Below are 17,141 nucleotides of genomic sequence, written 5' to 3'. Positions count from 1 at the left end.
CTATTTTATATATAGTAGTGTGTACATACACATATATTTATTATACACATAATAAACACACACATTTATCAAGCTACATTGAAGCCACTATTGCAGTGGCTTATTGGAACATAGTATTTTATTGGAAATGTACTACTTCTGAGTGGGGAATATGGGGAAGAAAGAAAGAGAAACAATAGCGTAGGATCAAGGGACCTTAGAGCCAGACTGCGGCCGGAACTTCCGCCTGCTGTGCCACTGTCACAGGCCCAGAGCTCTGAGGTTGTGCAACACCTTTAGTAAACACTTCCTGAAGCAGAGACAAGAATGAGCCCTGAGGTTTCATTCTGTCTCACTTGAGAGGAAGGTTCAGACCCAGCAGCGCACGTCTGCTTGAGACAGAAGGACAGACACCAGGCTCCTGGGATCCCCCAGCATGTGGCGAGGGCTTCTTTTGACGACCACTTTCCTCCTTTCTCCACCTCCAGGTAGGTGTTTAACTCCTTTTCAGGTTCTGTTAAATACCCAGGGAACTGCCTGCTTTTCATCTTCTCCCAGTATTTTTTTTTAACCAATTTTACTACCCAGTTGAGCTGGTTTAATTTGTTGTTTTGGGGGGCTCTGACTGATTTAAACACTCAGTGTAAAGGAGAGGCAAGCAGACTTCTTGAATCAATATTTACACATCTGATCTGAGAACACTTAGAAATCAAAGGGGAAATTTCATTCAGCATCATTTAAACAATGAATGTGATCTTTGCATCAAAGAATGGAAGGCACCAAAATCAACCCTGTCAGTTTTTAGAGCAGTTAAGATGAGGCAGATTTGACTGGTTATTGTGGTACAGAAGGCTTCAGAAAGTATCTGTTATTATTATTGAGGCCAGTTTGATTTGTCCTATTCCTTTCGATCACATTTTTATATTTAGTCCTTTCATTATTGGTGATGATAAATATGACGAATTAGAAATAAGTAGTGGACCCATTTCATGTTTATAAAGCACTGTGATATTACTTGACCAAAACAATGTTGCCGTTGAACTTATGTTGATCATTCACTTCCATTTTGCTGGTTAGATCAAACATTTGTCGACTGAAAAAAAAAAAAAAAAGCACAATGTGAGAGTTGTGAGTGAAGTTTTATTTGGGGCAAAATGAGGACTATAGGCTGGGAGACAACCTCTCAGATAACTCTGAGGAACTGTTCAGAAGAAGTAGGGCAGGGAGATCGGTATTATGTGTTTTGTTGAAGGGGGAATCCATGGAATCAAGCATACATTTTGGCAGGAGGTTGCTGCTAGTCACGGTGAGCGGATGTCTCCATTAATAATTTTAGAGCTTTTCTAGATATGAGAAAGTGCAAGAAATTGGGTTCATAACATCTTCTCCTAAAAGTATCTAATTATCTGAAGGTCTGTTCTGCCGGTTTTCCCCAGAGTACAGAGTGTCTCATTTCTGATCTTTGCCGGCCCTGAACTCCTGTTTCAGGCTGTGTGCTGAAGGTCAACTACTGCAGTGGCCAGTGACTTCATTCTTGAAGTGCCATATGGCGAGCAGCAATTTTTAGTTTCAGAATTCCAAAGTAGAGTAATATTACTTCCTAATAATCAATTATCTCTAGCATGTCTCTCCATCTCTGATGAATTCTCCAATTAGATTTTGGTTAAATTAGATTGGCTAACACATTTCCTTTGTTTATTTCTACTTCGGGAGCTTATTGAAGTCAGCACGTTAGCTTCAGTGCGTGAGACTCCTTCCCTGCTAAACCTTCTCCTGGGCTTTAAGAATGTTTGCCGGGACCTAGAAATGGGAACAAATTATCAACAAGAAGGATGGGGTTAGGTAGGGAAATATTCTTCTACCCCTTTTGCCCACACAGTACACTTTGTCACTAAAAGCGACTTTCCTTTTATGCTGGTTTCTGATTTGTTTTTCAGACTTGGGAAAGTTTTACTTAATCTCTTTTGGTATAGAACTGTGCTAGGAATTTAAATTATTGACTTTAAAATTCCTATTTTTTGAGTCAAAGTTATTAGAAATCTTCTTTCCCTACATTCTCCAAAAGTAGGATCACTGAACACTCTCTGGGACACTTTGCTTGGTTGAAACATAAGAATTGTTTGTGTACTAGACTTACCCAAGAGCATAAAGATCAAGCTGGATCTGTTAACAGAATAACATAGCTGCCAGTGCGGTCCACCCACATTATAGCCTTTTCAGTGAATTTGGGCATACCAACTGATTCTGTTCTCCTGTCTTTGCATTCACATCATTTGCCCCAAGAGACAAAACATTTTTAGAGGTTGGGTCTCAAAGTGTGACATCTCTGAATACTTGGTGAGAAGGGGACAGAGGTTCTGAAGTGGCTTTTGAGAGGACGGGGAGACGAACAGAAAGCTGCCTTCCCTTATCTTCCATCTGGAACAGAAAGCTGCCCCCTCTTTTTTATTTTCCATCGTGTATTTTCAAGAATGTCTCCATGAATCCGCCTGCCAATTCAGGGGACACGGGTTCGAGCCCTGGTCCGGTAGATTCCACATGCCGCAGAGCAACTAAGCCCGTGAGCCACAACTACTGAGCCCACGTGCCACAACTACTGAGACCACGTGCCGCAACTACTGAAGCCCATGCACTGAGAGCCCGTGCTCCACAACAAGAGAAGCCACAGCAATAAGAAGGCCACGCACCGCAAAGAAGAGTAGCCCCTGCTCACCGCAACTAGAGAAAGCCCGCGTGCAGCAACCAAGACACAATGCAGCCAAAAGAAAAAAAAAAGGAATGTCTCCATGGTCACTGAAATAACTCTGAAATGAAATACCCACTGAAATGTAAGGCATAAAGCAATTTCCATTTTCCCATCTCCTCCTTTTTTTGTTTCTCTGCCCCCATCATCCAGAGAATAAGTATGTGCCCCTCCAACCATGACTTCTGCCCAGTTCTTACATACGCAAAATTTAAAAATGAGGTCAAATCAGGCCAACTGTTTGTAATGAGCTTTACAATCCCCTGAGAAAAATAACTGATAAGATTTCATTGTAGGAAAGGGAAAAAAATTTAAAGAATGTGACAGGTGTTTGGGGGTGAAGAAGTAAGGAGAAATTTCTTTACTTCAGCAGAATATCCAGGAGGTACAGTACTTTTTGAAATTATTTTATTTCAAATTGCAATTTCTTCCTGTCTTCATAAGCTGACTGGAAGACCCCAAAGAGTATACGTAATTTAATCTTTATAGCCAAAGTGATAGACGTAATTAGGATGTGTTTTTTCCCTTAGTGTTTGTACTCACTTTTACTGCATGAAGTTTAAAATCACCAGATAGTTTGATGGGGTACAGAGAATCCCAGAACTTAAAAGTCCATGTCATTGCATAAACCCTGATTCAGGGCTTAACATCATGTGTTTAGTTTGAAAAGACATTGCTTTCAACAGTTTGGAACAGATTTGAAGAAAAATGGAAATATCAGTATTATGTACAAAGAGGCTAAACTCTAAAATGGCTCCAAACACATTAAAATATAAAGTAGCCATCCAGACTAATGTCTGGTATATTAATCTTGTCAACAAGATTTAACTTTTCTAAAGACAGAGGGAGGAAGGCAGAGAGAGAAAGAGAGATAGAGGAAGGAAGAAAGAGAAAGAAAGAAAGAAAACGGTTGGAAGGAAGGATGAAGGGAGGGAGGAAGGAAGGAGAGAAGTTTCCAGATTAAAAGAGAGTAAAGAGACATGAAAACTAGATAAAATACCTGACCCTAGAGTGGACCCTGCACTGGAATGGGGAAAATGCTATAAAGGATATTATTTGGTCAATTGACAAAACTGGAATACAGATGGTAGATTAGATAAAAGTACTGGCTCAGTGTTAAATTTCTTAAATTTGAGAGCTGTGCTATGGTTGTGTAAGAGAATATTCTTATACTTAGGAAATACTCAAGTTTGTAGGGGTAAAGAACCATGATGTATGTAGTGTAACTCATCCTCAAATGGTTAGAAAAAATTGTGTGTATGTGTATGTATATTTATATACATATGTATGTGTATATACACATATGTATATATGTGAGGGACTGAGAATATTCAAAATCTCAGTGACAACAACCTCAAAATATTGGTGGCTTACAAGAATACTTTATTTGTCACTCATGAACATGTTGGCAAAAGGGTAAATCTGTGAATTAGGTAAATCTGGGTGAAGGATGTAAAGACGTTATTTGTACTACTCCTATGCTTGCAATTCTTGTATACATTTGAAATTACTGCCAAATAAAAAGTGTTTAAAAGTACCCCCCCCCCAAAGATTTAACTTTTCTAAAACTAATAAACAGTGAAAATAATTATCTAACCCAAAGCCAAATAACAGTTTTCTTTTTCTTGATCCGGTTTTGCTAGTCAAAACTAATCCATCCTGTGAGTTCTGTGGGAGGGAGAAAAGCAAGTATTAAAATGAATTAGTAGAAACATATTGTGTTTCATCTCAGATTTGTGTAATCCCTGGATGACAGTTAGTTGTGTTTGTTCCACAGGCCTCAAAATAATTAGTCTGCTGTTATTCAGCTGGGAGGAGACTGCACCATCACACTTTAGGATGAATGAGCCAAACAACACTTAGGTCTATTGCCTCTCTTTAACCGCTGTATAGTTTGTTGTATCTCAAATCTCATTCTTTCAGGGCCTTCTTGGTTTCAGAAAAAGAAGGGTCATTAAGGGAAATTCTATCTGTTATCTTTAGAGAATGTACCCTGTTGCAAGAATGTGAAAAGCTGGAAATCTGTTCACTTCAAACTGAAGAAAGTGAGAGGTTGCTGGAGGCCTTTTCAAAAATATTCTGGTTTAGTTTATTCATTGATTTGTTTTGGTTGCCATTTGGAAGTGCTTGGCCATCAAAGAGTTGGAAAGAAATTTCTCCACTGATTTACAAGTTTAGACTCCATATTTCATAGTCAATTGGGAAACATTAGCATTTAGGTACTAACTAGAGGCATGGAGATCAATGTGTATATCAGAGAAAACTTGTGTTGGTTGGATTGGCCTGTCCCCTTCTCACCACTTCTGATGGGGAACATGTGAGTGTTATCCCTTTCTGCTTTTATAAAAAGAATTAGTTGGGTAGTTATTATTTTATGAACTGAGGGCAGCTTGGACTAATATGTCCCATCAGAATAATGTGTGTTTCATGCAGCATTTTTAGAAGAGTTACTCTGGTTGCAATGTTGGTGAATATATGGCTTCATGAGCTCCATATTAATGGGACTAATTGCATTGATTGAACACAGTCCTACAGACAGCATGCGGGTGCCTTATGGTGTACTTAGAGAGCAACAGGAGACTGTACGGAATTGTGTTGCTACCATCAGTTAATTTCTGGCAAGAGTAATTTTCTTACTCTTGGCATCCTATTATTTTGAAATAATTATGATAATTAGGACAATTTTCACTCGATGGAAAGAAAATGACTGATTTACTGTTCCTTTAGGCTTTTGAACCTCACTTATTGTTTTAAAACTAACATTATTTTCCTCTACCAAAAATTAATTAAATAGAAATAAAAGATGCCCAGTGATTAGCTCTATAACAGCAAGAAGTAAGTGACTGAGGGAACTTGTGATGTAATTCTTGAAGTGTGACTGTGTAATGAGACATTTTATCACAAGGTTCTGATTAGAACATTATTGAAATGATCGTCACCTATTCAAAGAGATCACTGGAGATTCTGTATTTATTTGCATAAAATTGTAGACTACTTGAATTGTTCTTCAAGATCATTTAATCTGCCCCCTCTTTTCACAATTAAAAAACCCAAACTAAACCCAGAGTTAATGTAGTCTAGTGTTGATGCCATGGCTTTAAGTGTTTTTGAATTATTTTTAACAGTAAATCTTGAGCCAGTGAAAGAAACGCCATTTCATCACTTTAACACTCCATTTTTGACCCAGTGAGCTTTTAGCAAATTTAATCACTTTTTCTATGATTCAAAGTTAGGTGCAAATGGCTCTTGAATGGTCAGATGAATGAAAGCCATCCTAAAATGATAAAAGAAAATCGATATCACTAGGAATTTTGAAACGTTTCTACTTTAGTTTCTGAAGAAACTTTGAAAAAATAAGCATTTATTCTCTGGGGCATCACTGGGATAAGTGTACATTCATGCAAGGTGACTAATGAAAAATACTGTGTTATTTGCTAAAAGATCAACCCCAGTCACATAAATTTATATTACCATAGAATTTAGGTCTGCCTATTTTAATGAGCTAGAATTACCCTCTAGTCATTTAAAGCCTTTCCAGTTCCAGTTAGGAAACTGCTGGGTTGGGGCCATACTGTGGATCCCTGTTCCCCTGTACCTACATTCTCTGTGGATCTGCAGCCCCTTAACCTCTAAAGAGCTGCTCTGTTGACATTTCCTCAGGCACTTCTTTATACAGAGCAGGGACTGGACCATGTGGGCAAATAAAAAAGAAAATAGAAAATTCAGCGTCAGCTTTGGGAAAACTGAATTTCTCTAAAAAAAGTAACTTCTAGAAACAGCATTGAAATGAGAATTCAAGATGCCAATAGTAGGTTGACTCTTTCCAATTCTCTTTCAATATAACTGCAGGTCCAGAAGTTTTCTTTCCAAGCCAGTCCTAGTGTTCTAATTGTCTGCTCCTCCAAGTTTCATATTTTTCATGTTTTGTATTCAAAAAATGAAGGTATGGCTGTACTGCAAAAGTCAGCCCATTCTATGGAGCTGATATTGGAGCCTTTTCTTACTGATTTCATTTCTTTCATTAGTGTAAAATATTGCTGTTGGAAAACCCAAGAAAAATATATTAGAATCTGAAATGGCATCCATTAGTTATTTCATTTTTATGACACTGTGTAGTTTCAGAGTGCTTCAACTTGATTATTCTGACACTGATTAGCTTCTTAGAGGATTAGTTTGGCTTCTGTTCTCCTGTCCTGGCTTTTGCCTGTACTGTTTGCTACCTTCCCCTAGGGGACACAAAGTGGTAAAGAGAAGCGGGAAAATTCCAAAGAAATATGTTCACTAAGCTGAGAAACACCGGTAAACTTTCAGTGGGAAAATATCTGAAGATATAGATTAAAGATCTGAGAGGAAGAGTGGGCTTCTGATTTTGTTGATCTTTTCTGGTGTCTGCACTTTTATAACTCTCTCACATAACTCAGTTAAAGCCCCTGCGTGTGGCATCATTCATCAGAAACGCAATCAAGATGACCACTACCGAACAGCCTATGTTACTTCTGCTTAGCTGAATCTTCTCTAACTTTTTTTTTTGGCTCAGTAAATTCTATAAAAGAACTCCCTGGAGTGAAAAACTATGAAGTGGTTTATCCCAGAAGACTTCATCCACTACATAAAAGAGAGGTCAAGGATCCAGGTGAACAGGTACAGCTTTTGATTTAATAAAGAATTTTGAATACACGCGCACACACACACACACACACACACACACACACACACACACACACATATATATACACACACACATATGCATATATATAACTATATTTAATATGTAGATATATATACATATTTTTGTATATATACATACACACATTTGTGTATGTTTTTAAACCTATCTTATCTTTATTAATCTTCACGATAACCCAACATTCTATTATTAGCTTTATTTTGATTTTAGAGTTCTGGCAGTTGAAATTAACTGTCCAAGGTCACACAGAGGGTAAATTTTAATTATTTGTGGTAATTTATAACTTATTCTGTTACTTCTAAAGAATTTGATGCAACTTCTTTTATCTATCTCTTTATATATCTCTATCTATCTATCATCTCTACATACACACATACAAACAAAACCGTGAACACTAAAATTGAAGTAAAAAATAAAATATTGTAGGTGAATAAATGCATATATGTATAGTAAATTAGGATTAATTACTGTAATTGAACATAAAATTTACCTGTTTTTTCAAAAAAGTCAGCTATTAAAGTTTGTAGAATTCTTACCACTTGACAAAACACACATTCTCAGTCAAAAGAGGAAAGCTAAAACATGATGATTCATTCCACAGCAATTTTCTAATTACCTACACCTGGAAGTCTTCTGCTGGGAACCAGGAAAATACAAATAAATGAGACATAAATGACAACTTTTACATCTACCTATTGTAAGATGAAACTCCCTGGAAGCTCATATTCCCCAACTGGACAAAGTTCCTCACAAATTATTTTTTCTAAAGCAAACACATGTATAGCAACAGAACCCAGAGTAGACTCTGTTCCCCAAAATAATTGTCTCTCAACAAAATGTTTCTGCTAAATTTATATAGGACCCATATGCACTGGATTCCCTGTCAATATGGCTTTCTTCAAATGCTTTCTGGCAGTCTCTTAAAAATGCCAGCTACATTTTTCACTGAATATTTTGAGGTGAAAGCCAAGTTCCTAGAAATTAACTTTGTGGTTTCTGTGTTGAGACTCTTGGTCTTCCTTGTGCAAATAATTGATTAGCAATTACTTGAAACATTTAGAATTTAGAGTGCATGGGACAGAGGGGATCTCTGTATCTACATAGATCTCAGTCTGGATTGATCACTTCTCAAGGCAGTGAAGAGGAAGACTCTTGTACTTATTATTATACCACTGTGCCCTCTGCTGGACCAGAGAACTAAGGCACCAACGTTACCTGTCAGGTATGCCAAGAACATGGCCCATCTTTCTGACTTCATCACATCCGGCCACATTACTTAATATTTGAGCTAGAATGAAGTAATCCTCTGAAAAATTTTCTGGAGGAGGCACTAACAGCCAAGGCAGAATCTTAAAGATTTGATTCATGATTGTATTCTTGATTGTATTTTACATACATGGCATAAGGAGACCTGAATAAGCGTTTGTTGAATAAGTGAGCAAATGAGTAAGTAAACAAATAGACAAATGAATGAGTGTAAGTGGAATACATTTCCTATAAACCTGCATAGATGTATAGTCAACACATTCTCAGTCAAGGTCCCTGATGTTGAAACTTACATTCTAAAGGTGATCACTATTCTTCCTAGGATTCAGTCTTCAGATCACATGCTTCCTTAGAGGCCAAAATCATCTTGTTGTTGGTCCATGCCTTAAAGCAGAATATCTGGCATCACAATGCCTCCCCTATAGGGAACAATGTCAGGCCTTAGCTAGGTCCACCAGGGCTTTCAGAGACCTCAGATTAGTGTATGTTATCACAATAGTTGGGCTACAGGGTTTCCTTTGTGTACTCACAGACATCATGTTGACTTTACAGTTCTGTTTCCATCTCAGAACCATACAGGAATCTAACCGTCCCAATCCACCCACTAGACCTTACCCAAGGTGTTTCCTGGAGGAAATTTTTATTTATATGTCCCTGTGCCCAGCTAATCTTACTCATTGGGCTCCAGATCATTTCCTTCTAGTGAAAGCTCTCCAAATCAAGGTGCCTATTTCCTCTCCCAACCCATAGCTCAGAACCTAGATAGAATACAAATAAGACACACTTCTTATTGTTCTCCACCATGAGCTTCTACTTGAGAAGCACAGTTATAACATTACCCAGTGCACCCTCTTTCATATAGTCTCTGGTTTTCTTCTTTGCTGTTTTCTTTCATCCATACCCTCTATGATAGTATTGGCTAAAACTCCCATTACCCAATTATCTTTTATGAAACAACCTCCAAATAATATTTTATCTGAAAATCTACTAAAATCCATTGTTGACAGAAAACAGATATCTGGAAGGCTCTTCTGTATGGAAGGTCATATCTGGTATCCTCCTAATATTTTCATTTTATCTGGCCTTTCTTAAGCCTGAACAAGAAGTGGTGACAACAATTCTCCATGACGTTTGTTTTCAACCCTCAGGCTTTTTTCCAGCTCTTGTTATTCATGAAAGTGAACTGAATTAGAGCAGCTTCCCCTCATCTAGACCCACAATGTAGGATATTTATAGTCTGAGATTTTTGACACCAAAGAAGACTTCAATAACTGAAAATTTAAAGGAAATTTTAGCTGAAATAACTGACCTTGGAGATGGCAAATCCCTGCACAATATTCTGACCAGATGGCTCTAACTTTCTTTTTTTTATCAACAATTTTATTTTATTTTTAAAAATTTTTATTGGCGTACAGTTGCTTTATAATATTGTGTTAGTTTATACTGTGCAGCAAAATGAATCAGCTATATGTATACATATATCCCCTCTTATTTGAATTTCCTTCTCATTTGGCTCTAACTTTCTATTGTCCCTGGATGAGCTCAGGTCCTTTTCTCTCCTTCAGGAGAGGGAGGAGACAAGAAAGCTTGACCTTAGGTGTAACACAGCAGCGGAAGCATCACTGAGTCCACAATAACCGGTGCTCTATCACGTTTGTTCTGCCATATTGGATCTCTTTAATAACGACAATGTCCTGGTACTTCCCAGTGAATTGGTACATATTACGTGTCACCGTGGCTAATAACCCTGTTTTATAGAGCAAAGTCAGAATTCAGTACCTGATAACATCTTCTTTAAAATTCTTCTGTATAGACCTCTCTATCACCTCCTGTATATATAAATCTAAACTTAAAATAGTTCTCCTTTTCCACACAGTTTACTAGAAGTGACATTTTTTTCTCTTTCTGAACACCCGAGACTATGTTTTCTTACTGATGACTTCTTCCTGCCCTGGGGTACAGATTCCTGTTATTTTGTCCATATTCTGCCCTCCATGTAGCCTTGAGAAGACCTCTAGACCAAAAACCATCAGTTGAAAGGCTTGCAGGTCTTTGGGTCTGTGTGCATAGTAGTACTTCTTCTCAAATAACTTCCCCACCCTGTGTCACCTGGCTAATTCATATCTCAGCTTACATGTTCCTTCCTCAAGAAAGCCTTTCCCTGCCCTTAAGATGTTAGACATCCTACCCTGCTTCCAGATTCACACCCCTTATCATATAACTCACGTTTATTGTCTGTCTTTCCACAATATTATAAGCTTTCTGACAGTCAGCACCAATTTTTCCTGCTCAGAGGCCAGTTTCCAGAACTTAACAGTGCCTGGCATATAACCCGCACTCACATCGTCTTTGTAGAATGTGAGGCTGGCTGGATGGATAGATGGGTTTGTATAAAGGTCTCAGATAATTTGTCTATTCAGTTGGCAGTTGTTTGACTTGTTAAAAGAGGCAGAAGCACACATTTGGAATTATAGAGACTACTGTTAAAGAAAAGCAGGCATTGCTTTCTAACGATGAGACAGATGGACATAGCCAAATGAATCTGTGTGTGTATGTTTTTAATCACCAGTAAGTGTTTGTGCATTTTTGCAGGAAAAATATGAAACTGAATTGAAGTATGAAATGACAGTTAATGGAAAAATCGCGGTGCTTTACTTGAAGAAAAACAAGTAAGAGTCTTTACTTCTGATACTATCCTCACCAACAGCCAGTTAGCATGTGGCAAGTGTGATAATTGAGTCTGTTACTACTTATGACTCCCACAAACCTTGGCTAATCATCTTTTACTCTCAACTGACCCAAGGGCTTCCGCGAGTATTTGTTCGTACTGAAGTAGTAGAGACACTGAGTAAGGTAACAGTTTACTAGTGTTCTGCTAGTTGAAGTCATAAAACACAATGAATGAGGTGCGAGCAGACGTATATTTTATCAACTTCGATGAAACAGCACATAGATTTTTAAGTCTCCCCCATGCATCACTGCATTTTGTTATTTTAACACTGAAAGATTAGATATTAAAAAAATTTGCAACTATTTTCATCAGAAAAACAAGACATACGTAAGTTAAATAAACTCTAGGGCCAAAAAACAATTCAGTGGTAAAAACTGATTCAGGGTCCCCTGATTGCAACGCCAATGCTGTTTCTACCCAGACAACCACTAACCCTCCATTTTCTTATACATTACATTTTCCTGTATTCCTTCATTCTCTTCATTCAGTTCATTGAAATTCAACATTCTTTTTCAAATTTCACTACCTCAGCTCTCACCCAGATCTTGATCATCCTATATCTAGACTATATCCAAAGTAGTTTTTTCCTAATTCTATGCATTCAAGCTTTTTTAATCCCTACATTGTTCAATATAGGGCAACGAGATTTTTTTTTTCCCCCTCAAATAGACTATCACCTTTTGCAAAAAGTCACAACTGTCGAGAGTTTGGAAACAGTGTGGTACAATGGAAATAGTACAGGCTTTGAATTCAGGCAAATCTGGATAGGATTCTTTGCCACTTGAACTGTTTAATCTCATCTGCAAAATAGGGAGAGTAATATTTATCTGGTAGGATTGTTGAAATGATTAAATGATATGTGTAATAGGTCTATCCCAGCGGCCAGGATAGAGATGGTACAGAATACATATTAGTTACTTCCTTTTTTCCTTGCCCTGCCTCTTTTAAAAATATATTCAGACTCCTATTTGCTGGTGGATAATTGAAAGAACTTTAAGAAGCTCAGTGAGAATGCTGAAAGAGCCCAAACTACCAAGTGCAAGTCAATTTTCAATACACTTTCCACTGCTGCAACTGTTAACAGTTACTGGTAACTGACAACGACTGGGTGAAAAGGCAGTCATCCTTAGCTGTGCGGAAGAACATTGCTCTTTTCAGTCATTTTTATCAACTTTGCCCTACTCAGTTCTATTTCTTCCTCAAATCTCTCCTCAGACAAACATGCAGAGTCTGATGAGGCAAAGACATTGTTCCACACTACTCAGGAATGTCCCTGCCCTTCCCACTCTCTCCAGTTTAAGCATCCCTTTCACGCTTGGATTTGTCCTGAGGGGCTAAGAGGTAAAACTTTCCTCCACACCCAGGGAAAGGTCTCACTTTGATCACTGGACTTTGCAATTAGCATGAGTAAACATGACATTTTCCCCCCACCCCCAGGGGTCTCCTTGCACCAGGCTACACGGAAACATATTATAATTCCACTGGAAAGGAGGTCACCACGAGCCCACAGATCATGGTAAGACAGAGTATCCTAAATTCATTGCTAATTGACATGTGACCCACACACTCAGAGGCAGTGTCATTGCCAATTAGTGAAAGTGAAACGGTGTTATAGCAACGATGTTTTTTTCAGCAGTAGTAATTTCTTTTTTTTAATTTTTATTTTATATTGGAGTATAGTTGATTTACAATATTGTGTCAGTTTCAGGTGTACAGCAAAGTGATTCAGTTATACATATACATATATCTGTTCTTTTCCAGATTCTTTTCCCATATAGCTTATTATGGAATACTGAGTAGAGTTCCCTGTGCTATACAGTAGGTCCTTGTTGATTATCTATTTTATATATAGTAGTATATACAAGATGTGGTACCTATATACTATGGATAATTACTCAGTTATAAAGAAGAATGAAAAAATCCCATTTGCAGCAACATGGATGGATGTAGAGATTATCATACTAAGTGAAGTAAGTCAGACAAAGCAAGACAAATACCATATGATATCACTTACATGTGGAATCTAAAAAAAAATGATACAAATGAACTTATTTACAAAACAGAAACAGTAGTAATTTCTTAATAGATCCTCTAACATTTTTACAGTTTGACAAGAACAAATGTATTCCTTGACCACCATGGTAACCCTTTCCAGCCTTTAAGGACTCCTTATAGGAGAGTGGGCAGAAAGAGCTTCTTATTTTCATTTGAAAAGTAAAGAATTAGGGGCTTCCCTGGTGGCGCAGTGGTTGAGAGTCTGCCTGCCAATGCAGGGGACACGGGTTCGAGCCCTGGTCTGGGAGGATCCCACATGCCGCGGAGCAACTAGGCCCGTGAGCCACAATTACTGAGCCTGCGCGTCTGGAGCCTGTGCTCCGCAACAAGAGAGGCCGCGATAGTGAGAGGCCCGCGCACGGCGATGAAGAGTGGCCCCCGCTCGCCGCAACTAGAGAAAGCCCTCGCACAGAAACGAAGACCCAACACAGCCATAAATAAATAAATAAATAGATAAACCCAAAGTTTAAAAAAAAAAAAAAAAAAAAAGTAAAGAATTAAATGTATCTGGTGTTCTTACTCAGTGCCAATCACCTTTCAGGATCATGTAGTCTCTCAAACTCAAGACTATTTCCTCAGTGGTAGAATTCTGTTTTCCCTAAATAATTTCCACTCTGGACTCTTATTCTGAGAAGAAGACAGGATGAAGTGGTATGAGGAGTGTTTTATCCTTGCCACCTATTCCGAGGAAGTTTTTCAAGCATTTTCTTCCATAGCAATGCACAGAGGTTTATGTGGGCCAATACCTCACCTGTTCCAAAGTAGAAAGGTGAATTTGACTGAAGTACATCCATGTGAAAAAGTGCTAAGACTGAGCATTTTGCTTTGAGTGAATACAGGGATGTTAAACTAATATAGTTAGTCTGGTGGCACTCTTTGGATAAATCAAGAAATAACAACACAAACTGAATAATCCATTCATTGGAAAGAGCTCATCAGTGTTAGGAAAATTTAATGAGCAATTAGCCAAGGGAAAGAATGAATGTCTGGTGTTTTGGGGGCTCAGGTTTTAAACTTATAACTGTGAGTTGGTTTTTTCCAGACTGTATTCATCCCTGTTATCCTTCTTCTGCAACAACAAAATTTACAACAGTGTTTAGTTAATGCCCCCTAAGCATTTGGGATCATTAGCTAAATAGTAAAGATTTTAACCACAAAAGGCTGCTTTAAACAAATTTTTTTTAGGTAGATTTCCCTGGTAGTCCAGTGGTAAAGAATCCACCTTCCAATGCAGGGGATGAGGGTTTGATCCCTGGTCGGGGGACTAAGATCCCACATGCCGTGTGGCAACTAAGCCTGCATGCCACAACTACTGAGCTCGTGTGCCTCAACTAGAGAGCCCACACACCACAACTAGAGAGAAGCCAGCACGCCGCAACGAAAGATCCTTCATGCCTCAGCAATGATCCTGTGTGCTGCAACTAAGACCTGATGCAGCCAAAAAAAAAAAAAGAAAGAAAATAAATTAAAAAAAATTTTTTTACATCTCTAATTGACTGTTGTTCAGCGTAAAATGATTTGAAAACATTATAGATCTTGTTTCAAGATTTCAAATTCAAATTTAGTAGTACACTTTTTACATGCACACTTTTCCTTTGTCAAACCCCTTTTCCCTTTTCTCTAGGATGACTGTTATTACCAAGGACACATCATTAATGAAAAAGTTTCTGATGCTAGTATCAGCACATGTAGGGGTCTAAGGTAAGGCTTCATAATGGTTTGTATGTAACTGTGATGATGGGTGTGTGTGTGTTAATTACCTAAAGAATCTCAAATATAATAAATTATACTATAGTTGAGTATGAATTCTAAGGGCTCAAAATTTTTGAAATTTGAAGGAAACATGGCTTTTCTTGGTAGTAGTTTGTAAATTACCCCTCTGAATTGCTTGCAGAGCTGTTTTTGTTTGCTTGTTTTCAAAATATAGGTTTTCGAGTCCCAGTTTTAGAGTCAGCATCTTTAGGGAATGGGAGTACCTCTCTTCACTCTAAACTCTCTCTAGTGTGCCCAATCCATGCCTATGACATCCATTTCTTTCGGGATGTTAATGACTTGTCATGTATTTGTCTACAGTAAGACATCTCTTCTGATGCCCAGACTTCATTAGCTCACTTCCTCTTCCATATCTCTCCATATCTGGATATCTTAAGGAAATCTCAAACTTAATATACTCCAAATCAAACTAATGATATTCTCCCTAATGTGGTGTTTTTCCAGTGTTTCCTATCTCAATAAAAGATAGAGTCAACCAACCACCTAATCCAGAAACCTAGGTTCCTTGATGACTTCTTGCCTTTCAAATATGCATTTTCAATCCATTTAACAAGCCCTACTGATTATATGTTCTAAATATTCCCTGAGATTATTCACTACATTCTCTCTCTACTGCCACATCCTAGTCCAAACTGCCATGATCCTTTAGGCAGACTATTGCAATAAATCACCTAACTTATTTCCCCAATCCACTCTACTTCCGTGTATGCTTAGTTCAGTCTCCCTGCTATATATTCTCAGACTTTTTCTTCCTAGTAATTATCTGCCATAATTGCATGTATTACGTATACATCATATAATTGTATATATTTGTGGATCAAATGTGATTATTCGATCCACATCCATCTTCCTTATTTGAATATAAGCTCCATGAGATGAGAGACCACGACTCTTTTCATTTTACCTTCTGCCCTTGCTCCAATGTCTAATGAATAATGGTGCTCCCTAATTCATGGTTAAATGAATCTTAGCTCAGGGCTTCAGCAGAGAGAATGGAGAAGAAATTGATAATATTCATTGATTATGTGCCTTACGTATCATCTCCTTCAATCTTTACAACTATCCTATTAGGTAGGTATTATTATTCCCATTTTAGAGGTGGAGAACTGAGGCTATGTGAGTTTAAGTCATTTTCTCATGGTATCATGGATAATAAGTGATAGACCCAGAAGTTTAACCCTATCTATAAGACTTCAAAGTCTCTTTTATTGTCGGTGTATCTTTAGAGCAGACCAGGCATGAGAATCGGAAGGACACTTGACTGAGAGTCAGGAATTTTCCATTCTAGCACCAGTTCTGACACAGGTTAGCTATATGACTGCAGTAGTTACTTCTCCCCAACTAGTCCAATTTCCTCATAGAGAAAATAAGTTTAGGTAATCTCTAAGGGTCTCTTCAGCTATAATGTTATACTATATTTTACTGCCATGAGCTTAGAATGCTTTGGCATTGGTCATTTTTTGAAGTCGACAAGTTGTTAGTGCTCAGAACTGGAATATTTTTAGGAAGCTTAGACTCTTGTGTTTTTCAGGGGTTACTTCAGTCAGGGAGATCAAAAGTACTTCATTGAACCTTTAAGCCCCACAAATCAGGATGAACAGGAACATGCACTCTTCAAGCACGATCCTGATGAACAGAAGACTAACAGCAACTGTGGGATGGATGACATGTTATGGGTACCTGAAATTCATCAGAATGCAGTCCCATCGGCCACCAGACTTGTTGTATGCCTACTTTTATTTTTTATTTGCAGTGCTATCATGTATCTCATCCTGGCTGCTCAGGGCTCCAGTCTTAGTAGCTCCAACTGACTGAAATTTTACAGTCATTGTTGAAACTAGTAGGTTACAGAGACATTAAAACCTTACTGTGCATTGATGATTTATTTAATGAGTGTGTAAGAATCA

At 38.0% G+C, this 17,141-nt stretch overlaps 1 protein-coding gene across 2 annotated transcripts in view; it reads left to right on the top strand.

The window, feature by feature from the left end:
• Positions 1-320: 320 nt before the first annotated feature.
• Positions 321-17,141, top strand: part of ADAM28 (ADAM metallopeptidase domain 28) — a 58,383-nt gene continuing 41,562 nt past the window's right edge. The window contains exons 1-6 of one of the 2 annotated variants that reach the window (XM_057548541.1): positions 321-467; positions 7,260-7,363; positions 11,268-11,344; positions 12,844-12,922; positions 15,086-15,162; positions 16,766-16,958. In XM_057548541.1, coding sequence (XP_057404524.1) covers positions 416-467; positions 7,260-7,363; positions 11,268-11,344; positions 12,844-12,922; positions 15,086-15,162; positions 16,766-16,958 — 582 coding nt within the window. In that variant the 5' untranslated portion in view covers positions 321-415. Of the gene's footprint in view, positions 468-7,259; positions 7,364-11,267; positions 11,345-12,843; positions 12,923-15,085; positions 15,163-16,765; positions 16,959-17,141 lie in introns of those variants that run through there. The other variant, XM_057548542.1, reaches the window with a different exon arrangement.

This window comes from Balaenoptera acutorostrata, chromosome 6 (genome assembly GCF_949987535.1).
Source record: "Balaenoptera acutorostrata chromosome 6, mBalAcu1.1, whole genome shotgun sequence".
NCBI classification, from domain to species: domain Eukaryota; kingdom Metazoa; phylum Chordata; class Mammalia; order Artiodactyla; family Balaenopteridae; genus Balaenoptera; species Balaenoptera acutorostrata.
Note: the sequence above shows the minus strand (reverse complement) of the source record. Positions and strands in the feature narration are given on the sequence as shown.